This window comes from Channa argus, chromosome 23 (genome assembly GCF_033026475.1).
Source record: "Channa argus isolate prfri chromosome 23, Channa argus male v1.0, whole genome shotgun sequence".
NCBI lineage: Eukaryota > Metazoa > Chordata > Actinopteri > Anabantiformes > Channidae > Channa > Channa argus.
This window is the reverse complement of record NC_090219.1, coordinates 12,594,014-12,618,576: the sequence shown is the minus strand read 5'-3', so window position 1 is coordinate 12,618,576 and position 24,563 is coordinate 12,594,014. Positions and strand designations below refer to the sequence as shown.

General features: G+C 43.8%; 1 protein-coding gene across 1 annotated transcript; it reads left to right on the top strand.

Moving 5' to 3' along the window:
• Positions 1-103: 103 nt before the first annotated feature.
• Positions 104-12,381, top strand: LOC137108640 (uncharacterized). The gene is made up of 4 exons (XM_067493485.1): positions 104-2,998; positions 6,909-6,981; positions 9,342-9,437; positions 9,746-12,381. Exons 1-4 carry the CDS (start codon positions 2,702-2,704, stop codon positions 9,892-9,894), a joined length of 615 nt encoding a protein of 204 aa, XP_067349586.1. The 5' UTR covers positions 104-2,701; the 3' UTR covers positions 9,895-12,381.
• The last annotated feature ends 12,182 nt before the right edge of the window (positions 12,382-24,563 follow it).

Genomic DNA, 24,563 nt, shown 5'->3' with positions numbered 1-24,563 from the left:
TTTAACATGATGTATTTCATCATAACAGCTGTGAATTTTTATCAAAGAGGCATCAAACCGAACACATGAACATGTTCTGATGCTTCAGTCAAAGTGAGGGACTCCTGATAACATGACCTCAATCTGTGGTTGGGCCTGGGTCCAACCCTGGTCTGACAGTCCACTGTCTTCCCCGACCACTTCCCAGCTAACAAAAAACATCACAGAGTCCGAATCACATCCTTATGGTGCACAGGAACAACACAGGGCTGAAATGAAAATGATCCAAACTACTGTGACGTCATTTTTGATAAAAGCGAAAAGAATTTCAGATTTGAACAAACAAACACTGTGATGGTCTGAAGTAAGACGTTGCTCTTGGTTGGAATTCGCTAACAGCAAGAGAAAGTTGGAGCTTAACCGAGTCCAAACTTGACTGAGTGACTTATCTCAAATTGTTTGTGGCTCAGATTAAAGAACGCTCACAGTCACACACAGGACGAGGGTTTGGACATGCTGTGCAAACACCAGAGTCCAGGTAAAGAGTGAGGACTTCAGTTTCCTGAGCAACCTGTGCCTCTCAGGCTACAGGCTGCGTGCAGCCTGAAACTGCACACAGCTGCAGACAGCACTTACGGCTGGAGAGATTCAGTAGTTTCAACACCAGCTTTAGAAAAGGTGACGTTGTCTTTATGTTCTGTTTTTCTGGCCAATTGTGATTTGAAGTGAAGAGGAAGCAGCAAATTCTCCATTACCAACCTGGAACCGTTGGATCTGTTGCAGCTTAGACTCTGAACACACATGTAAACACATACTACACACAAGCGTGTGGGTTCACGTGTCTCTGTGTGCATTTATTTTCAGACGGCTCTTCACTGGGCAGCCAAGCAGGGCAGTGAGGAGGCTGTGGACACAATGCTTCGCTGCGGAGCCGATGTCAACGTCCGATCAGTGAGTTTTGTGTGTGTGTCCACTCCTCTCCAGGTTTCCACTAAACCCCCTAAAGGACTAGATTTTGCTGCTTTGTAATTCGTTTGTAAGTCGCTTTGGATAAAAGTATCTGCCAAATGAATAAATGTAAATGTAAAGGAACAGTGGACCAGATCTGGTTTGGTTAGTTGAATCGAGCTGGGACCCTGGTGGCTCTAATCCTATGCTCTGTTGTCTTTGAGGAACTCGGAGAAAATCAGCAGCTGTGCATCTAAATTCACATCCGTAAAGCTGTAAAATGAAAAGAAAACATCACAAGTTTCAAGCAGCAACTTCAGATGTCCATAATTAGTTTGTCCATCATTTACCCCAAGTGTCATAATCATTCTGTTTAATGTTACTTGAAATGAGGAAAAGCTTTTTAGAATGTTTCAGGTTTCACTGATCAATCTAATCTATTTAATTTATAAAGTCTCCATCTATTATCCGTAACATCTTAATCTGTCCAGTCTATGTCAGGGACAACACAGAGAGACACACACAGAGACAGACAACCATTCACACCTACAGGCAATTTAGAGTTAATTAACCTAACAGGCATGTGTGTGAACTGTTGGTGGAAACCCACGCATTCACGGAACATGTAAGCTCCACACAGTCTTTTAAATTGCATCATATTTTCATAGGAACAACAGCAGCTGTAAAAAAGCTGGCAGATAAATGTAAAGCAGTTAAAGTGAAATATTTCCTTCTGAGATGCAGTTGAGTTTCACATTTGTGTGAAGCAACGCTGTGAATGAGCTCTGACCAATGTGGGTATGACAGTGACGGAGGGTGGGGACATCCAACCCAATCTAAGGAATTGTCCACACACTCAGAACCTCCTGATGAAGACAACAAAGGTTGAAAATGAACTTAATAGTCTTTTGATTCCAGTGCTGATCTGCCCTCTGATTCATGAGGCTGAGAGTAGCAGCAGCTGAGAATCAGGTTTGGCAGCGATGAGCCGCCTTCACACTTCATTCACTTGAGAATCAGTTCAGGCATTTGTTTGTTTCCTTGCTTTCACAGTCAATCAAACTGAAGTGAAAATATGCAGTTTGACACACACACACACACTGCATTGGGTTGATTCAAAAGGCCAGTGTTGTGATTACTTAATGGCTTCCCAGACAGCCACAGGTCTAGTGAATTCAATTTAGCATCAGCCTCCCTAAGTGTTAATCTTCTCTCGTCCCCGGCCGCCGCCGCTGCTGATGATGATGATGACGATGTGCACACAGGAGATAATGTTTAAGCCCCAGCAGAGCAAAGCAAAGCAGACAAGTCACTTATTGGCTCCATAATTAGATAATTAACTTTTTGTCTGTAATCGTTAAGGAGGTAATGACTATGATAAAATGAGTCTCAGCCCGAGCAACCAGCAAATCAAAAATCAATAACCCATAGAAGGACATTAAGAGGAGAGAAACAGCTCAGTTCCACTTCATGCTTTGGAGTTTTTCTCTTTGATGCTCACCTGAACGTGAATGATGGTTTTTCCTAAAAGTAATATCTGAGGAGTTAGTGAAGGTCTGGACCCAAACATTCAGCAGGTCACATGTTTGTTCTTTGTGCAGGTGTTTGGTTAAATGTGCAGAAGAATATGCAATCTGTTGTCAGGGGGCACATATCACCACCAATAGGGGGGAAGCGGGGAAATACTGATGCGTTCTGTGTCGTAGGACAAGTGTTACTTCAGTATTTGTACACTGTGAAAATAATTTAGCCAAACCAGTCCAGTGAGATAAAGATGAAAATATTTCTCTGTGTATTTTCTTATTACAGAGTGATGACATCTGTTTTCTTTCTCTGTGCCGTTTTCACGCTCTCTTGTGATCATCAGCACGTGAGTGACTCCCAGTGTAGCTGCAGAAAGCGTCTCCAGCCAACATGTGCTACCAAACTCCTTTTAGATGTTTCACTGTTCAGACTAATGTTTGCTGCAGGAAATGACCTCCGGTGTGATGTTCAATCTGTTTCTCTGACCCCCCCCACATGTCTCCATCCACGGATGCTCGTCCAACACCAACACGTCTCTCTGAAGGGGGTGAGTCGCATCTTAATTCACCTTTAAACTCTGCACAGCAGCACATGACAAACACAGACATGGTTAAGCAGAAGTCATCACATGTGGACAAAGAGACGTGCGTTTAGAATCAGAGGACACATTCACTTTAACATCAGTTTCACATCAAATTTTTACTTTGAAAGTAACTTTTTTCTCTCAGCAAATCTTACTCAAATGTCCCTGGATGTTGGTGCTTGATGCCTGTAATCAGGGTAATGGACAAAACACTGATATGTCCACATTTTATTGTCCTCTGCCCTCCCACAAAGCTGACAACTGATTTACAATAAGAAACAGTATCACACCGATTAAAGGTTTCAGTCAGTCTGAGAGTCAGCACATAGACACGTCCCGCACACTCCACATTTAATCCTTATAGTTACCTCTGATATACTGATATTACTGTGGGCAAATTGTTCTCTCCAATACGTTGGTGGCCAAAACATTGTGAACCCTTTAAAATTATTTACATTTGTGCATAAATTACACTTGAGAAAGACAATATAACTCAATGAGACATAAACATCAAACTTTCTCATGAATCTACTGTTAAATACCTGTTTGTGTCAAACCTGTGTGAACCTCTGGGATCCTACAGTCAGGGGTTTTAAATCAGCTGTGAGTCTGGGAGGTCCAGTCTTATTTCAGTCAGAGAAATGTGGGTCTTATTCTGACACAAACACAGCAGGTTTCTGGGGACCTTAGGAAACAAACCCAAAAGCGTCTCCTGCAGTGGCTGATATCAGTGTTCATGAGTTGACCATCAGGAGAACAGTGAACAACAATGGGGAACACGGCAGAGCTGCAGGAGGAAGCTGCTACTCACCAAACACATACATTACTGCCCATGAACAGTTTGATCCAGACCATGTGGATCAACCAGGAGGATGATGGAACAGAGTTCTGGGGTCTCATGAGACCAAAGAAGAACTTTGTCGTTTGAATGAGAAGTTTTATGTTTGCTGACCAACAAAATCTCTATTCCAGCATGAGAACCTGATCTGTGAAACACGGTAATGGCAGGATCAGGAAATGGACCAGGACGACATGTCCTTATTGATGGAGCTCTGAATTCTTAGTGGTACAAGCAGATGGTACAGGAAACTATATTAATGTGTCTTCTGTGAACCGAAGATCAACAGGAAATGGATCATACAGCAAGATGATGAGCCAAACACAAAGTGGTTCTACCGCAGGATGTTAAAACAGAAGAAATGTGATGTTTTGGGAAGGGTCAAAGTTCTGAAGCCGAACAACAAGTTGAAGCTGTTCTGTGTGGAGAATTGGGCCAGAATTTCTGCAAGACCATGTGCAGGGCTTAAAACAATTAGTGCAAACGTTGCTGCACACACAAGGATCTTTTCCACCATTCCTGATTAATAAGTTTAGTCTGGTTCAGTAGTTTAACTGGATTTTCTTCATCTACTTTTGGGTCTAGTTTTTTCAAACATCTGATGATCTGAGGTGAAAAATCTAAACGTTTCATTAAAATCGGAGCACGGTTTAAGACGTGTCCTGAAGGGACAGTAGAGTCGGATAAGTTGAATTTAAACAAAGATTTGGACGTGTCAGCCAGCCTGGATCTAGCTGTGTGTTTGCTCGACGCTCTAACATCTTGGATCAGGTTGATCTTCCTTCAGTCTCAGGACCTCCTGCTGCCATGGCCTTTACCTCTTATATGAAGCTCAAAGTGCATTTGAACACATAAAAGCAGCTCAACCTTTCAATAAAATGTCAAATACCCTTTTTTGTATTTGCAGCTGCAGAGACGTCTTCAGCAAATATTTGACACTTTTACCGCTGATTGCATTGCTGGTATTTGGCCACAGTTAATCCATCATTTCCAGGAGGAAAACACACACATAGACTTTTCTGGCCTTGTCACTTTACTGTCATCAGTTCCACAACCTTCTCTGCAGGAAATAGAGGCAAGAAAAAGTAAGTGAACCTGCATTTCAGTGTAAAAGTCTCTAATACACTCAGATGTTCATCTGTGTTACAGAAATAAACAGTCTTTGTGGACTAGAAACACACGTCCACATTGAAAACATAATTCAGACATTCACAATGTAAAAGTTTGTGAACCCAGTCTCAATAAAGATAATTTGGAGCTCCTCACAAAGGTCTCAGATGACTTAGGATCACCCCACAGTTTATTTCATCAGTCCACAGTTGAACTGACTGTGAACCTCCCAAAGTCCAGTATTGTCCATTAACACACTGGTTTTCACTGAATGGTGAACTGAACATTTCAGTCCCACTGAAGAATGTGAATGTGAACCACAGGGTGAACATCCCTAAGCTGCGATCTGCAGTGTGGTCACTTACTTTTTCCTTACATGGACACTAAAGACATCAGTGCCTTTAACTGTTTGTTATTAGCTTAGTCGCACTGTGTTTGTCTGTAGCTGCGCAGGAAGGTGAAGATCACATCTGACATCACATTACGCATTCAGCTTTTTCTAACATTGTGAATCTTCCTCGTATGACAGTTTCTGACAAACAGTAAATGCTACGAGTGCCGCCGACAGGACAGCGGTGATGCCGTTTGATGCTTTGTCTCTGTTCTCCACATCACAGCCTCCAGGGTCTGTTTAAAGTGTGGATGGTGATGAGAGCGTGGAGATGCAGCGCTCTGTAAAGTACAGACCCCTTCTCTTAATCAGTAATGACTTCAAACTCTGAGCTGTGTCATTACTGTCATTTAACTGTTGTTTAAACACCGGACTGACAGCGATGTGAGCGATTGTTCGTCTCCGACACTGACAGCAGCTCTGTTTGATGGACAGCCGGTCTGCCGGGATTCGACAGTGTTAATGTGCACAAACGGCGGCCGCCACAGACTCACACCTATCATCAACAAACGACAGCGGAGAGGAAGCAGCATCATGGAAGATGACAGCCACTCACCTGTTTTAGAAATATTGTTACAAATAAAAGTCCTCCATTTCGATTCAACATGATCCTTAGAAGACGCTTAACCTAGACATAAACCACGTTTTTGATCAAATGATGAAAGTCATTGATGAGTCTCCTTTTGCTCCTTGTGTGTCTGGAGGCTGTTTGTGGCCTGTGGTTCATTATCTGTAATTTAACTGACCTGAATGTACATGAACGGTCCCGGTTCACTAATGCATCCACCAGCCCTTTAACATGGACTTAGGAAACCTGTTTTCCTCAGGTAGATTTCTGAGAACACTGATTTCTCACTACTGGAGTTTGACTTTTCCAAAGGTGGATGATAAAGTTGCACAGAGACAGGCAGACATGAGGTTTGCAACGGTTATGTCTTGTCCTTAGGTTGTCCTCCCAGACTAACAAAGCAGAGTGTGTCCAAAACCTGGCCTCACACCTTTTGGCTGCCTATCAGTTCTCTTAAATTCAGTGTCTTAAAGCTGCACACACGTTCACCACGTGAACTCAAACATAGAAAATCCACGGTCTTCTCTTCTGAATGCAGCCGTTTGATGGTCTGCATCATGTCACAAATCCCTGTTCCAAACGCTGAGCGAGCTGCTGTTGGACATTCAAATGAGCCACATCCATAAAGGAGAAGACACAGACCATTACTCAATGTTTATATAAAATTCCTAATTTGATCTATACCCATATATAATAACATCACCTGTGATATTAAAGTGACTAACACTTATTACGATTCAAAAATATGATATAAATGATATTCTGTGTTGGTGCTTCCTCCCTCTTAGCTCTGTGTTTGTTCTCCAGATGTGCAGAACATCTGTCCAGCTGTTGTGTGAAAAAGAAACCTGTGCACCTTCTGCAGCCACAGGACGCAGACTCCAGACCATCACTTTGTACAGTTTGTGTGTGTGGATAGTTGTATGTTGTTGTCCAGTAACGTGATGACATTTGTCTGTGCGTGCAGGGTTACACTGCGCTCCACCTCGCCTCCATCCACGGGCACCAGCACCTCGTCCATGCCCTCATCAACACTCACAGTGAGTCAGCCCACCTTAAATTCTTTTTCAGTAAAGGAAACAAAGAGGAAAACAAACACCTCCCAGATGGTGTGTGTGTGTGTGTGTGTGTGTGTGTTTGTGTGGGTTCATCAGTTCTGTCTTTCACTTTATCTTCCTGCAAAAAGCCTCTCAGATCTGGTCTCTTATGCACAAAATATGAAAGTGATTTGTTATTTTTCCTGTAAATCTGGTCATTTGTCACCTCCTGAACTGAAGTGGATTAGAAACTGCACAGTTTCTGTGTGTGAAGGTCTCATTCATATTAAGGTTTCAAATTGAAATTCAAACGTTGAGTCAGGCGGCGAGGGATTCTTCTCCACGCCTCAGAGGCTCTGTGAGAGGCGAAGGAAGCACTGATGCAAATCGCTTCTGCCAAACAAAAGACCCACTCAAACGCTCAGATTGACAAGTCCACTCCTCCCCCCCCTCCCCCTGCCACTTTACATCCACCCCCCACCACCAGCTCTACTCCTCTGCAGGAAGAGGAGAGGCGGGGAGTTCATATTGCTGCTAATGAGGCACACCCAAGCCTTAAGCCATCAGCGGCCCCCACACCTCAGTTTGATCCCCCTGCGACTACAGACGGCCATATGCTGCAAGTCAGAGCGCACAATTCGCCGTGGACACGTCTGGTCTGCAGGGTCACCGTCTCGAGACACAAAAGATGCTGCCGTATGTCATAGAGGAGCAGAGAAAGCGGGTGATCAGAGGACAGAATGAACACTGTGTTTAACCAGTCTGACTGTGGACAACATCAGAATTAGTCCAATGCAGAAAACATGGAGCTAAAGGTGCTAAAGTAAAAGATACAAGTCAGCATCAGTCTGTGTTTCTGAGGTTAATGTGTGTGAAAGAAGCAAATAACCCTGAACACTGTAACATGTAGAGTCTGCAGGACAGATGGGCAGGGGATATATCAGTGTGGCAGCAGGGCACAGAGATTCCCTGAACTTCCACCTTCTAACCAATCAGAGAAGTCTCACCAAGAGGCTTCAAATCAGCAGCTGCACCAGTGACTCCCAGGTATCTTGCTTCTGATAGCGTGAACACAATGGGGCTGCAGATCGACACCTTGATCTTAAGCTCTGCTCCTTCATTACAGGAAGTTTCGCATGTTGTCTTGTCTCTCACTCACGTTTAGTGTCCATCAATCTGCAGCCTGGATTAGTCACTGCTGTGAACTTTAATAAATGCTACAGTCTGATGCAGGAGGTGACCGTGCATGCACCACATCTCCTGTCGTTCAGCATAACCATGAGGTAAAGCTTTATTCACCTCGTGTTTTTGAATAAAGGCGCATGTGGACCGATGGCTCTGCTGATGTTTTTTAATCTCTTCGGGACAGTTTCTGAATATTAAAGTCAGTCGTTTGACAAAAACATGTGTCTGAAGGAGCCAACAAGTAATGAGCAAGGACAAGGGACAACTCTGGGTTCAATGTCTTGTCCAAAGACCCCTTTGCCTCCCTCCCGCTTCTATTTGTGTGAAAAGTGAAAGCATTCTAAGATAATGTAGGAATCCATTACCAAACAAAAAGGAGAGCTTTTATTCACCTCTGAAGCTCCTGCTCTGTCACTGGAGTGAAGATCCAGTTTCTGTTTAGTGGAGATGAAGCCTCCTCGCTGCAGCGGAGGTGAGATTTGATTTCTTTAAAAAGCAGCGGTGGCAGTTTAAACTGGGTTTAACGTTTGTAGGTGGAGGAAAGGTGGGAGTTAAAGCGTCTGTAATGACCAGAGTCAGTTTCATGCTGTAACCATTAGCTGCAGCCTCCTCACTGTGGAGCTCAGCATCCAACGAGCAGCTTATCCTGCACGTTTCATCCCACTCTGTTGATTCTATATTCCGTGTCCAGTTTATGAGCAACACTTGTTTAAAACTTTAGCAGCCCAGCAGCAAATCCTCCCTCAGGATCCTACTTGGGGTTTGAAAAATTAAACTGTTCAATATCAGATTCTTTCCAGGGGTGGTCAGGTAAAAGTGGCAGAAATGCAGCCGCCATGTTTCACTGAAGGCTGCAGAGGTTCCGCCTTTCTCCAACTCTTTCTCACTGATTTGTTCTCTAATCAAGTGAAGATCAGGTGCTTCATGCAGTTTTTGGCAGTGAAACCACAGAAAGTTACTCAAAGGTTCCCCGTGGAGTTTGGGAAGTTAAGCAGATCTGGAGCTGTTTGTTCTTCTGCACGTGTCCAGATGCACAACAAACTCTCTTCCGAAATGAAAAACTTTAACCTGTTGTAACTGAAATAAACTGCTATCAATCAGTCCATCATCTATCATTAGTCAGTAAATGTACAACCAGCCTCACTGAGACTCACTGAGATGTTTTTTCTCTTCTACAGAAGCTGAAACCAACATCAGAGATTATCACGGGAAGAAAGCTGTTCACTACTGGACCGGGTCCTCAGACGTCTTCCACAGAGCAGACTCTCACTCAGGTCAGTACATCTATTTGAAAAAATGTAAATAAATATTTGTTTCCATCCACTACTGCAAGAGCTTTAATAACTGGACCTTTAAGGAGATGGAGACAAGGCCTGGCAGGGTGAGATGTTGGTGGCCATTCCTGCTTCAACCGAGTAAAGGCAGCAGTAGTGATGAGATATTTATATTGCAACAAAGACCCAAACAGCCAAACAGAACTTTTTGTGCAGTAGCCCTCCTGTATTTTGTGTCCTAATCCACCTACTGTGTGGGTTTTCTGTTGTGAATGTTATCACATCAGTCCATGTTGATGCGTTTTCAGGTGGCAGCTTCTCCCGTGGACGCCGAACCCAGCGATACTCTCTGCCTTCTGTACGCCTGTCCCATTCTCGCAGCCAGGGTCAACTAAAGCTGGAGTTTGGGACGGTGCCAAAGTCGGCCTCACACGATGTGTTGGACCTCCAGGTCTGAAGTTTAGACTTCTGATGTGCTGGAAAGATTGTCTTCACATCTGCATCCGCTGCTTCCAAAATGCCTTCAGTTTCCTTCTAACAACAGTTTTCTGAGAGAATGACACAGGAAGTCCACTAAATCGTTGACATGTAGATGTTTGTGTTAGCTCCTTAGGAGGATGATGACATTTGAGAACACAGTTTGTTACAGTGGACATCACACATTAGGACTGGCTGATTGGCTGAACCTGCCTGATATAAAACAGCAATGAAATATAAAGTAGTTGAGAGATTTCAGACTGTCTACATTAAACTTATTCATGGGTGATTTAAGTGAAGTGAAGTTTTTGAAGGAGTGAATTTGCAGATTTCACCTAAAAGACAAAACACAAGTGGAATTTCACACTGATAATAATATTAAAACCACAGGAAAAAATGTGTTTCTCCAAAGGAAACAGTGAAAGAGTTGATGCTGCTGGAAAAACACAGATTCTAATCTAAATTCCATTCAGTTCAGCTTTATTTAGACAGCATTGATTCACAACATCTCAGTGCACTTTACACAATCACGGTTTCACTGCAGATCCCAAACTGCTGGAAAATAATAACAAACATTTTTTAAAAATTTCAAAGCTGCTGTTTCATGTGCATAATTGTGCACATACACATGGGTCCTGCTGCTGTTAAATACAAGCAGCTACATCCTCTGTCTGAAAGATGGATGGGACTGTGTTAACGCTGTGATGGTGCACAGAGTGCAACAGTACTGATGAGACTAACCTGCTATAGTACACTGGTAACTGACAGTGGCCACTGAATGAGCGGCGTTGTCCAAACCCTCTGAGTCACAAATTGGACTTAACTACCAAACGCCAAAAGCTAAAAAGCTGATGATATTTTCAGTTTGTGCAGGGCACAGCACATCATCCTCTGTATCCAGATGTGTGTTTGTAGTGAGCCGTAAATGTTTGACACAGTGACAATGTTTGACATGTTTCAGCCTCTCGCTCTCCTTCACACTCTCATAAATGTCTTTATTAACTTCCAGTCCATCAGCGGACTCACAGCATAAAGCTCATTATCTGCTGTAATAAAGCCGTCCAGCACCAGCACCGTTAGTGGAAATGATGGGCAGGAAATGAGCCGAACACACTCCATGCTAATAACAAACGCTTACACCACTTAATGTGGAAATTAGCATTACATTGGACATACAGGATGATGGGACCTACTGGGGACAGACTGCCGTGTGGCTCATTCACACCCGAAAATCAACAGTTTGACCATCAAACTCTGTTTACACACTGAAGGTAACTGGAACATCAGAACCACGTCGATACAAGATTTGTCTTCATGAAGTTGTTTTTCATGTTGCTCTGTCAGTCAGAGCCTTCAGCTCCTTCCTCCTCCCTAATGGGATGACACTCCAATGACCTTTGACCTTATGCTCTGTTCCAGTGAACTCTGACCCCAATGTCTTCCTGCAGCAGTTAGCTCTCACACACCCCATAAAGCATCCGGCTGCTGAGGACATGTCTGTGATCTGGGGACACTTTAAAAGTCCTCCTCGCTGAATAACCGTCCAGCCAAGAAATGCTGGGGCCATGACGCCCAGTCAGTGGTCAAATGAGGCATAAGCTGAGCTGAAAAGCTGCTTCAAAGGTTTCAAGACTTCGCTCTTCACACCTCATCTGTTGTTCTGTGTTGGTTTTCTTCATTTGCTTGTGTTTTTTTCACAGCGAGCTGCAGAGCGTTGAGCTCTCAGTGCCACTCTAAGAAACACAAGACAATGAAGAAAACAATATTTTTCCCAGAATGCTTTGGGAGCTGACTTGCAAGTGGACATTATCAACAAACTTAGTGTTGAGGTAATATGAAAATGAGGTGAATGAAGGAACCTGATCAGTACCAGACGTCAGCGATCGAAAACACACTAACACATTGGGAACCCAGCCCACTCTGCTCCAGCCCCCCATCGTCTGTGTCACTTTTACTTCCAGATACAAAGTTTTCTCAGCACTGTCATGATCAGGTTCTCACACTCACTTACTGTCTTCCTGGCTTTTATTTTGTACCCCTTTTCTCCACTTCCTGTTCCCAGTTCTCTTCTACAGCTTCACCATTCCTCATCACTCACAATTGTTTTCACTTGTTCCCCTGGCTTCTTAAATCCAGCTTTCTCCTTGGTTCCCCATCAGATCATTGTCTTTGTTATCCATGCAATGCCCCATCTTCTAGTTTACTGGTCTCATGGGTTTTGGACTCCTGACCCTGTATAAATGGATTCTGTTTTGTGTATCTTGGTGTGAGGTTTGGTTGTTGTTTTTTCTTCTTTATTTTACCTCTGTCTCACTGTTTTCGTTGTTAGCTGATTGTCAGCCAGTTTTTTTTTTAAGTATCAATTCTCCACCGGTTTTGTTTGTGCACACGTTAATTTGATAGTCTTCCCTTCGACGCCCTTTTAGATTATTTGTTGTTCCTACACCCACTTGACCTCATCTATATTATTCCTTAGTTGTCCTAGTCTGGATTCTGTTTTCGACTGTCTATCCAGCCTAGTCTTTGTTAAATTTGTTATTCTTCTCTTGTTGTTCCGTTTTCAATAAAATTACTTATATTTCACATCCCTCTCACTGTGTTGCTTTTGGGTCCATATACAAATCCCTGACAAGGACACACAGCAGTAACACATTTCCACAGAGGCTGTGCTTCTGTAACCAGCTCCTGTTACCTTCTCATTAAAGACTCATGTTGATCTGCACCTGGATTCATACGCATGGACTGTGTCTCAGGCCTGAGCGCTGCTGTTCACCAGTCTGACGTCCCACCTGTCTCCCGAGCTGCTCTGCTCTCCACGTTTCACCGTCGGAGCTGACTGACAGCCTGCCTGTCAGTGCTGCTGCAGTCGTGGAGCGAAGTGTTTTTCATGGAAAGGTGTGCTCAGCAGGCTCACAGAGAGCCAGGAGCGAGGCTGTTAATGAGCCACAGCCAGCAGCCTGACAGACAGGGCTGATTAAAGAAGACTGAACACCATTAGTGCACGCTGTGATGCTGCCATATGAGAAGATGTCCCCTCACTTAGGGTAACTTTATTTTCTGCCAGTAAAGTCATTTAGGACAGGAAGTTGGAGGAGCAGGAGTCAGGGTTGGCTCACAAAGCAGCCACAGACAGGGTGAAGCAGCTCAGAAACACAGTAACGATGAAGAAAGACCCACAGTGAACGACAATTGCCTGATAAATGATGAAAATGGTGAGTTTGTTCTTTTATTTCTCTTTGCAGGTCAGCGGTTGAATCAGGTGATGACCTGATTCAACCGCTCTGTCGTCCTGAAGCTGATTCACTGACAGAATAAGTCTTGACATTGGTTTATATATTTTATGCCTTTGTCCATCAGATTATCAGATTGTCCCAGCTGATTTCACTTTTGTCCTTCAGAATGTGTGGTTCGCCTGTTTGTCAGTGTGCCAGCCACTCTGCTGCTGCAGCTGTTGATGCTCCTGAAGTCAGTGTAACACAGACATTTACAGTTCATCCCTGAGTCGGCTGCCATCACACAGCAACTCGGTCCCTGACCAACCCTCTGCGCTCTCACAGTCGCAGAAACCTCCAAAGTGCAGTAAATGTTTATGAGATATGACAGGAGAAAATGAAAGTGCTTATTCCCTCACTAGAAAGATCATCAGTGCTCGATTACGCTCAGCTCGGCCTCTCAGGCTAATGCTCGCTGAAATGCCTCCTGATTTATTTCATCAGCGAGATACAGCCGTTTGCTTTTTGTCGCCGGATGATTAATGCCTAAAATCTGCCATCTGTATGTAAATGGAAGCAGGGCGTGGCGTTATTTATGTGAGTTAGCAGCCGTTGTATTAGCTGCCTCCCAGACTGTTACCGACAGGAACACGGGCTGTTCTGTGTTTTCATTCAGTGTAAAAGCCTTTATCTGCAGGAATGAAGACGCTGAAATGACATCGACCAAATGTGGGAGCAGGCACAGATGGATTTCTTACACTCCCTCCTGTCATCTCTAAACACTGTCCTGTCCTCCCACAAACGAATACCTGCAGACATTACTCAGGTCTTAGACCTGAGTAATAATGAGTTAATAATGAGTCATAAGTCAGACATTAGCACCGTCACCAAATTACAACATCTGTAAACTGTAAATAAATTAATTTCTAACTGTGTGGGGAGGTGGACAGACAGAGAAAAGGCAACAGTATGAACTGATGAACCCAGCATGGCCAAATACAGCTTCACCTGAAATAAAGTCACTTAGGGAAGCAGGTGACAGTTTAGGACCAACCAGCGGCGGAGCAACCGTCCGTTGCTGTAACACAGTGGTGGTGTTACAACTTCTGTGTGTTGGTCACATGTTGTCTGACATCATGGCTTTTTTAACCACCTGGTGTCCAGTTCTCATAACTGGTATGTGACACAAGCATTCACAACACACACTAGTTACTGCGTCTTGTCCTTCCAGTTTTGGTAAAGCCTGCATTAAAGCATAGCACTGGCCCTGCTGTGCTGGAGTATTTTTATCAGCATAACACATGGTCACTTCAGTTAAATTCTCAATTTAACTTTATTTATATAGCGCAAATTCATAACAAAGTCATCTCAAGGCACTTTACATAATAAAATCTAGACTTTACAAGTATGTAGAAGCAACCCAACAAATCCACCTTGAGCAAGCCATAGGCGACAGTGGAGTGGAAAAACTCCCTTTAACAAAAGAAACCACCTACAGAACCAGGCTGATAAGAGATTAAAAAAGAACTTTGGTCCATTTCTACAAAAAATTTTCAACAAGATGTACAGACCAACTATAAATTGTCTCTGTTGTCCATCAGTCTGAAGCCTGTGGACCTTTGTTGCTGTCCTGGAACCCATCGCTCCACTGGATGACGTATCCTAAATGCGAGTCAGTAAGAAATCAGTTTCAGCAGAACCTGTTGCTGTCGTGTCGTCGATTCCAGTTTGTCTTTAACAGAATCTCTATAAACTTCCAGCTAATGTTTCCTGGTCTCCGCATGACCTCTGTCTCTGCGATTGCTTCTTATTTCCACTAATGATGACAGAAAAAAATTTGAAGAATTTGTGACGAAGCCACAGATCCAGGACCACACATGGAAGTGGACCGGATGTGGTTTTGTTTGTCCACCCTGCAGAGAAACAGCAGCAGACATTAATAAACTGAGATCATGATCTGTGACTACACCATGGCGTCACACCTTCGTATCGTGTCCTAAACTGGTGTCCTAACCCACTCCCTTGGCCAAAGCCTTGACTCGGCTGAAATCTCATCCAAGGAGCTTACAACTGTAATTAAATCATTAAATTCTTGTCTTGCTTCACAGATCCAACCCAAATTGACTTCCCACCAACCTCATTTTCCTTTCCAACACCAAATAATGATTTTCTGCCTGTCTAATTATGAAGCTTAACATCTGATCCGACCGGCGTCCGAAGGGGGAGTCATCATCCGGGGCAGGCATTAGACCTCATTACCAACTTGAGTGCAAAATTATTACATCTTGTAATTGGATGGGGATGATTCTCAGCCACCCGCTCCCCACTCTGCAATCACACGCTCGACTGAGCCAACACTCTATAGGAAGCAAAGACCAGCTGCCAAGTTTAGAGTGTTGATGACGATAACACTGCGACTTAACCTCAGCCGGAAGTTGTCAACTTCTCCCAGAACTTTGTTCTTTTAATCCGTCTTCTGCTGAGACTCTGGCTTGTGGCTAATATGGACTGCTTCCTGCTGAGGGTGACAGTCTGCCATCTTTGCACCGGATATTTAACCACTTCAGTGCACAGAGCATCCATGTACAACTCAGACCACCTCAGCTCCTTGCTGTCTTCAGAGCAACAACCCTGTTTCTAAATAAGTTGGGGTATTTTGTTGTTTGCAGATAATTTTATACCAATTTTAACAGTGAATAGAACAAAAAACCCTCACATGTTAAATTTTAAAAATGTGATTCATTTTGAATTTGATGCCACCAACATGCTTCAAAAAGTGCTAAAAGTGGTCGACTGCCTTACGAGCGAGCTCCCGTTCAGCTGGTGGAATCAACCTGAGAGGAAAGAACAGCAACACAAATGTGTGGAATGATCACAAAGAGCAGATAATGTGAGTGTCATCACTTTGAACCACCTTCTGCTGGCTGGCTTCTCTCTGTTCTACTGAAGTTATTTTCTACTCAAACTGTCGCCATATGCTGTTCCTGCTCAATACACAACACAATATGTTGCTTTTCTACTGGTGCTGTATTCAAAGGATTGTGTTGGAAGTCATTTCTCTGCAGCTTTCATTTGCAGCACAGACTCGGGGCACACCTTCACACGGCACAACAAACGGCAGCTTTTTTTTGGAGATTGTTGGCTGCAGGAGAAAGTTTCCATCAGCTGCAGACAGCAACATTTAGGGGGGAAATCAGACTTTTACTTTACGGTAACTTTGGGCATTTGATTTTGTGGAACTAAACTGTTCACATCAGACTGAACTCTGCCTCTAATAAAAAGCACAGTCTCACGCAGAACACACAAAGTGAGCTGAGGGTAGTAGTTTGTCAGTTTGTGGTCATGTGGCAGAGTACAGGGATAAGCCCCCTGATCCAGGGTCAGGGACAGAAAGCTCCTGGTTTGATTTGCTGTACATCACAGTGCACTGTGTGTGTCCACATGAAAAGTGCTACTTGTGTGCTTTGTCCTTCTGTGTGTGTGAGATGCTGTCAGTGAGCTGATATCTTCAGTCTCTCAGAGGAGACAGAAGCAGAAATCCACCATGATATCCTGAAAAACTCCATGTCTAATGCTGTTTCGAGGCAGCTGCACGCTTACATCCCACTCTAATTAGTGCAATGAGGAGACGGAGCCCGAGAATTAGCTGCTCAGAGGGTTTTATTGTTGGTTAGTGGAGCTGGAATCATTGCATTTTGTTTGGAACAGGTTGTTTGGTGCTGTGTATCATGGAGACCTTCATCAGTACAGTTACATTACAGCTAAGAAGCCAGTAAACAGGCAGAATCCGACCTCCGCTGGTCTCTACTCAACCACAGCACAACACAACCTGAGAGGAAACCCACAAATCCTGCTCGAGCCATTATGTTAATGGGAAGAACCCTCCAACTGAACCAGGCTTAGGGTGGGTGACCGTCTGAAACCTGTAGGGCCTGAACTACAGTTTTTCCAGTGTGAGCAAGGTCACACGTCAGGCCTCATTTTCCACCCTCCTTGTGATTAAAAACAAAAACGTCTGCTGCTTGTTAGCATAAAGGAGATGTAAAACACGGGAACACGCTGCTGTGGACTGGACTCCTGAACTCACTTTAGTGCCAGCTACACCAGCAGTGTTACAGTTGACTTCATATTTCAGAGATGTAGACTTCTCCTTATTTCTAGTTTTTGTCTTTAAGAGTCGTGAATGTGAATCTCAGATTCCCGGACGAGACAAAAACTAATTAAAGGAAGGGTCCTTTAAATTCTGATTCTGGAAGTGAGACCGTCATCTCTCAGCTCTAATATCCAGCATACAAACATTTTTGTTTTTCCACTGGACTCTTTCTGTTTCTGTCGATTTGTTTCTGTTTACACACAGGTTTTAATGTGAAGGGAATTTGTTCTTTCATACTTCCTGCAAAAAAAGCAGTCTCCATGTTTTTCTCCACCTTCTCCTCCAGTTCCGGGGAATGGTTATCGTCCAGGTGAATATTTCATGACCCCTGCCCCACAGCTTCTCTCTGCTGCTCACAAACCCAATGAATAAATGAGCAAAGACAACGGCAGCAGGTGGATCCAGATCTCAGTGTGACGGACAGGTTGTGTGTAAGAGCCACATTCTCACATTTAAAGTCATTGGAAACTATATATTTTATTTGTTAAATTTAAACCACTTGAGTGGTTGAGACACAGCTCAGGCATCTGTGTCCAAGGTTGATTCAACATGTGAACCAGAGGAGCCAGAGGAAGAGGGGACAGTGCAGGTTTGGATAAAAAACAAATGTTATGAAGTGAACCTGAACCTGAAAATGTAAGAAGAAAAAATAAATGGGCACATGGCAACAAAGGATTTTAGTGGAACTGAATAAGTACAGTGTGAGATCTTTTGTAAGAGAGAAAGCGTTTCACATTTCCACCGACTGAATCTCATTTTATCAGGCGGATTTTACAGAGTGATGATAAAGATAAAGGGAAGTTAAGACGATTAGTGCAGAGGATCCACTGCAGTTAGTTTCTGATGGAGGAAGATGCACAGACCTGATATGATGAGCCCCAGGCTGCAGCTCTCGCATTAAAGGGAGGTTTAAATATTCACATATTTAAAAAGTTAATTTATTACAACTCCGTCGCTTTTTGTCTGGGCATGGATGGATTATCACAGACTGAGAGGTCAGGGGGCCCAGGCATGGAGACCTGAAACCATCAGATACACAGAATGTTTCACAGTGACTGCAAAGAAGCTTAAACTTACTTCACAAAATCATGATGACTACAAACAAACCTGAAAGAATCAGTGATGACAAAAAACACACACAGACACAAAATGGCTCATAATGGCGACAAAGCCGCTTGAATAAACTGCAAAGAGATGCAAAATGAGCAGAATCAGAAACAAAGATACCAGAGGAAGACCCCCAACAAGTGCCTGCAATGACACCAAACCACAACCTGTCCCTGTCCAGGGACTAAATTTTTTGTCTCATATGTCTCAGTCAATGAGGACGTGGTGAGGACGAATCACCTGTGTCCAATGTTTCCAAGTCTCATAAACAGCATGTCGACCTCTTGTCAACAGCCTGGTGGAAACATGCCGGCCGACACTGCAATGGGCTAGTTTCCTCCTGATGGGCGGCAGCTCGATGGCAGAGTGGAGAGAGGGAATCAAACAGCTGAAATGTGTTCCCTTCATTTCCACTCCCTTTGAGCAACTTGTCGAATTAAATTAGCATCTGATGAATAATCATTGTCGGAGAGGAAACAAGCGTTTATCTGGAGATGCTGCTTAGAAGCAGGAATGTTCAGGCTTTCTCTGTAATTAAACCACAGCAAGCGTCTCGATGCCGAGGCTAAATCATCCCTCCAGGTTTGGAAACGTCCAGCACATCTGAAGACAAACATGACAGAAAGCAGTGGAAGCTAAATTCTAAACAGTTTGGACGTTGACACCAAACTCGAGCTCTGAACCAGATGAAGAAAAGGAGCCAGGGGAGGAATAAAACCACTTTAAAACATCTTTTTGAATTCTCAGTGAATAATTTCTGAGGCTCTGTGTAAAAGTAAAATTGGAAGCCACCGTGTTTCAGATGCAGCTTCTGCTCAAAAATTTCCCCTGAATGACATATGTGTGCATATGTGGAGTTTCTGAATGAACCAGTCCTTAAAATGATCTGATCTTCATCTCAGTCCCACAGAACCTGTCACCTCTCAACTGACCTGACAGTGAAGATGCTTTTCTGCTCTGAGCTCAGGTTGGTTTGAGCTGCACGGAGCCGAAAAATTTACTCAGCAACACGAAAGCGAATCTTCCCTGTTACTTTGTCTCATCTTGTTTTTTTATTTTTGTTTTTTTTGTCCTTTCAGCTTATCCCATGAGTTCAGGGTCACCACAACGGATCATTGTCCGCATGCTGATTTGGCACAGTTTTTACGCCGGATACACTTCCTGACACAACCCTCCCCAATTTCTACCGGGCCTGGACCAGCACTGAACAGCTGGGGATGGGAATGGGCTGATGGGAGTTCAGTGTCTGTGGAAGACTGTCTTACCAAGCTGAGCTACAGCCGTCCCATTTTCTCCTATCTTGTTTATTCTGACAAATTCTTTGTATGTGAAAACCTCCTTTTAAACCTCGTTCCTCCTCCTGCACTAAGTCAGCGGCAAAGCATCATCAGATCTTTTCAGTCCTACAGTACCTGTACAAGTGGGAGTGTTTTTTTAATCCCAGCCACTGACTGACACAAACCCTGGTTCTTAAAAAGCCTTTAAGCTTCGATCTAACCACACTTCACTTGTTTAAATCCACCTTCCAAACGTTATGTCTATCTCCTGTAACCCTCTGTGGACGTTTCTATCCCCCTGCTGCCCTCCTCCTCATTCACTCTCTTTCTCTGTAATTCCTTTATTTTCCCATTTCCTTGCATCTTGTCTCAGCAAATAGCTGCTCTCACCCACTTCCATCGATAAATCACAGCCTGAGATGTCCCCTCTTTGTCAGGCAGCAGCCTCGTCACCTCTGCCTCGCTGCGATAACCGTCCTCATCTCAGGCTGCGGTGAGGAGATTTATAGAGCTTTGATAAGCAACAAACCGGCCATCACTCTCCGCCAAACACAGCGCTGCTCGCATTTCTGCCTTTATGCTTATTATGTTTGTGTGTTTTTACCCCCCCCCCACCCCGTAGGCCCTGACAGGCTGCCAGAGTGAGCATGAAACTGTGCCAGTACCATTATTTTCTATTGGATAACGAATAAACGGCAGTGTCAGACAGAGAAGAGTAGACGGTTTATTGTGCAGCTTCCTCCACCCTCCGCTGAAGTTCCATTAACAGATCAGTGCATCACTTACGTCTTGTGTGATTTCAGCCCACGTATCATATAAGAGTTCAAAAGTAACCAAGTCCAGCTACTCCAGTAGTGCACTTCTACTGCGTGAACTCAGAAATACTAACCGTACTTTAGTCTTCCCTCCATAACACAGAAGTGTTTTACACAAAGTTGGTCCAAAGATATGACTAGAGACTCAAAACAACCAAAAAGATAACTGCAAAACACGTGGCAGCTTCAGCTCCAGCTGTAGTTTATTTGTCCTGTGAACAGATGCTTCCTCACTGGATGCTCAACTGGACATCATCAACTCTGCTTCATGTTCCTCAAATTGTTCCTGGTCAGGATCATAGTCCTGCCAATAGCAAACACCATCGTTGGGGGGGCAGCACTGTTTAGTATAAACAACATGATGCCAGGACCAAGGCTTCCTAAGAAAACCATACACTGACAAGGGTCAGCAGCTCCACACACACATTTAAAAAAATTAAATGTTATACTTACATAAGTTAGTCATGTCAACTGGTCCCACAAAATCTGGCTGAATAAATAGTAAAAATAATAGCGAATTAAATGCAACAACATGTTGTTAAATTAATGTAACTCTGCTTGATTAATGAAATCCTACGTCATGGAGTGTTGATGTTCCATTTAATGAACAGCAACTAGCTGCATTAATGATGGTGGAGATGCATGCAAGTTATGCTGCTTTGTTTAAGCTAGTGAATTAAATAAACACAACTGAAGTCACTTTACCTGACTTTTAATTAAAAGTTTCATCCAGAACAGGTGAGTAATTTGGCACATATTATATTTTTGCCATATCCCATCTATAAAGTTACCAGGAAGGTAAAAGAAAATGTACCTAACCTATATAAAAGCTAAAATGTGAAAAATTACAGAAACATTATTGTGAATAACATTGCTGTTCTCCTAAATAATAACTGGATGGCAATGGATTCAATGTGATTCTGTTAGGTGTTGCACACATGGCACAGCTTATGCAATGCGCATGTGTGAGCAAAAATATGGAAAGTGTGTGTCCCAACACACTTTCTTCACCAAAGGCCTCATGGGGGAAGGGGGCTTTTATTATTCTTATTTTTGTCACTTAAAATTAATTATTAGTTTCACCTCAAAACCACCATGTAATGCAAGTAACATCCAGGGTCCTTTTTTGAGTGGGTGCAGATGCTCTGTGTCTTCTCACACCCGTAAATATTAATCAGCATTCAGCTCTATAGGAGCTCTTCTGTGGGGTCAGATCAGAGACCAGGAACACCAACAGAACTTTAAGATGCTTCCAATACATCAACTTCAAGACTATGATTATCTTCACCTGTCAGTAGTATTAACATTGTGGGTGATCAAGGTGTATGTGTTTGTCTGTTCACATTTACAAGCTTTAAACCTTTCATTTAAAATCAGGACTTTTATTTCGTAAAGAAGTACTAGTTGTACAGCCCCAATATCCCCCCCCCCCCTCCCCCTGTCACATGTGAAAGGGTCACGGCGGTGGAGCGGAGCATCCATCAGACCCCCGGCTCGGTTATTTAGCGCTGACTGTAATCTCTCCCACAGATGTGTGCAGATGTGAGTGTGTTAGTGCTGACAGAGGCAGAGCTCAGGGAGCAGCAGCTAATGTTGCGTGAAGTCAGCGTATGGCAACCCCCCCCCCCAGCCTGTTATTTACCTTTGAAAGATGGATGATGTGACGGTGTCTGAAGCCTCGTTTCCACATTTTATCGTGTCAGCCACGCTGACCCGGCTCCACCGCTGCCGCTCCCTCTCTGAGCTAAATTAGCCGTTATTTGATTAATCCCCTCGTCGAGCTGCAGCTTCACGGCCAATGAGGCAGAGTCAGTCGTGAGCGGTTAACTAGCAGATCTAAGCTGTGCTGGCTACAAATGCAGAAACGCGATTAGGGAAATCACACTAATTATGAAAATGTGCTGCAGCGAGGAGCAGGGTGCCGTGTTTTACTCTAATTCTTCTGTCTGTGACAAACATTGTAACATTGTGTTGGGGCTTCACTGAGGTCAGGGAGCGAAGCTGGAGGCCTGACTGAGATAGTAGCTCCAGATAATATGCAGGTACACTGGAAGGGCAAAATAGTCCTGAGATTTGTGAGACTTTCTCCTCTGTATCTGCTGCTTCACTGTGTCAGTAATTCACATCCAGTGAGACTGTGCTGATCCACGTAAGCGTCTCAAAGACTGATCACCTAATGCTACAATAAATAATCAAAGACATTCAGAAGTTACAATCTGTCCCTCTGTGTGTTTTATACATGATTCACATGTACAAGATCAGTGTCAGCATCTCCTCTCTCCGTCACTGAAATTAAAAAACGAGCGGTTTTCCTAAATGTAGGAACTGGGTTCACTTCTCATCGGATGTTTTATTTGTCTGTGCAGTAATTAGCAGCAGTGGATGTGTCCTCCTGTCTTATCTTCGCTCTTCAGGACACGCAAGCATGTTAGAATTCATCAGTCATGAGACGCAGGCGAGTGTTTAGTAACTGGAGCTTCTTCATTTGAAGGATCAGTTTAGTAGCTCATCACATTGTTCACAATCACCACATGTACCCAAAGCCACTAAATCTTCTCTGCTCATATTTGGCTAGTTGTCAGTCTGCAGCCTTCATTACCTTGTTCATCTCAGGTGTCATTCCACAAGAGGCGGGGTCCACCCCGGACAGGTCTCCAGTCTGTCTTAGGGCCAATACAGAGGGACATCCACAGACAGACAACCATTCACACTCACATTCACACCTACCACCTAACATGCACGTCTTTGGACTGTGGGAGGACCTCGGAGGAAAGGAAGAACATGCAAACATGCAAACACAGAAAGGCCTCAGTTGACCACAATTGGAATCTTCTAGCTGTAAGGCGGCAGCACTGACCACTCCACCACCGTGCTCCTCTAGGTTGTTCATTGATGTCATAAATTTCCATTGTCTATTGTCAGATACTTTTAAGACCACATGAGCCAGACATGCTGCTCCACTGGACGACACATTTCTTCATTCTAAAAAGACTTCCACAAATATTGTCCACACTCTTCAGAGTCTCTGTAATTCCACTTTAAATGTCACTCGTGCACAGTTCACCAGCTAAAATATAAGGAAGTGCTGAACCAGAGACTATGATGCTATGTTTGTTAAAAATAGGAAGGTCACTGAATGAAGAAATCTGTCCTCCAGTGCAGTGGTGTGTTCAGTAGTTTTTGGACAATAACACAGACTCCAGGCTGCTGAACTGACAACTAATCAGAGAAAAGAAGATTCAGTGTTGAGCTGATTGTGGACAATGTGACTGAAAATGACTGAAATTCTCCTGTATGTTAATATAAGTGTTAGTTTATGAGGACGCTTTGTAAAATTACCACAACATTAACTACTTACTGCCATAGTATATTTAAATGAGCAGCAATATATAACTAACTGTGGTCAGTCGAGTCTAGAGCTGTGAAGTCGCTGCAGTGGCGTCACTCACTTCCTGTCACCACCTCTGCTGTCTAATTACGCCCAGCACCTCCTCCTCTCACCCACTGGGCAGGTAATATTTGGCCGCCTCCCTCACTCTCATTACCCCCCCAGTGACAGGAACTGACAACGCCGGTGGAGTCGATATAATCAGGAGGGTCACACGGGGCAGAGAAGTGTAATTCGTGTTTGTGCGGTTCCACCCTGTGCACAGTGTGGTTATATTTGCAGTAATAAATGTCGGAGTAAAGATGGAGCAGCAGCTGGAGCAGTGAGGAGACAGAGGCAGTGAGAGCGGCTCACGGAGAGGAGCTGTCACCCCCCCCCAATGAAATGCTTGATTTGTTTGTTTTCTCTCCCGACACACCTCAAATGTCACATCCGGCCAAAAACCAGCTTCCCATTAGTGCGGCTAATTAACTTTGCAACTGTCAAGCTAGCACTGGCTAAGGAAAGTGACAGCGGGAAGCGCCTGAGCTGAAGGCCGCTAATAACTCAGGAGGCTAACGGTGGCCGACACCGGCCCCCCTTGGAAGCCTGCAAGAAAAAATGGATGCTGTTGACATCAAATCGAGTTATCTCTCCATGGGAAAAAGCTGGAGGAGGGGGGGAGAAAGCAAGCAATCTCATCTTTAATGCTGCCTTA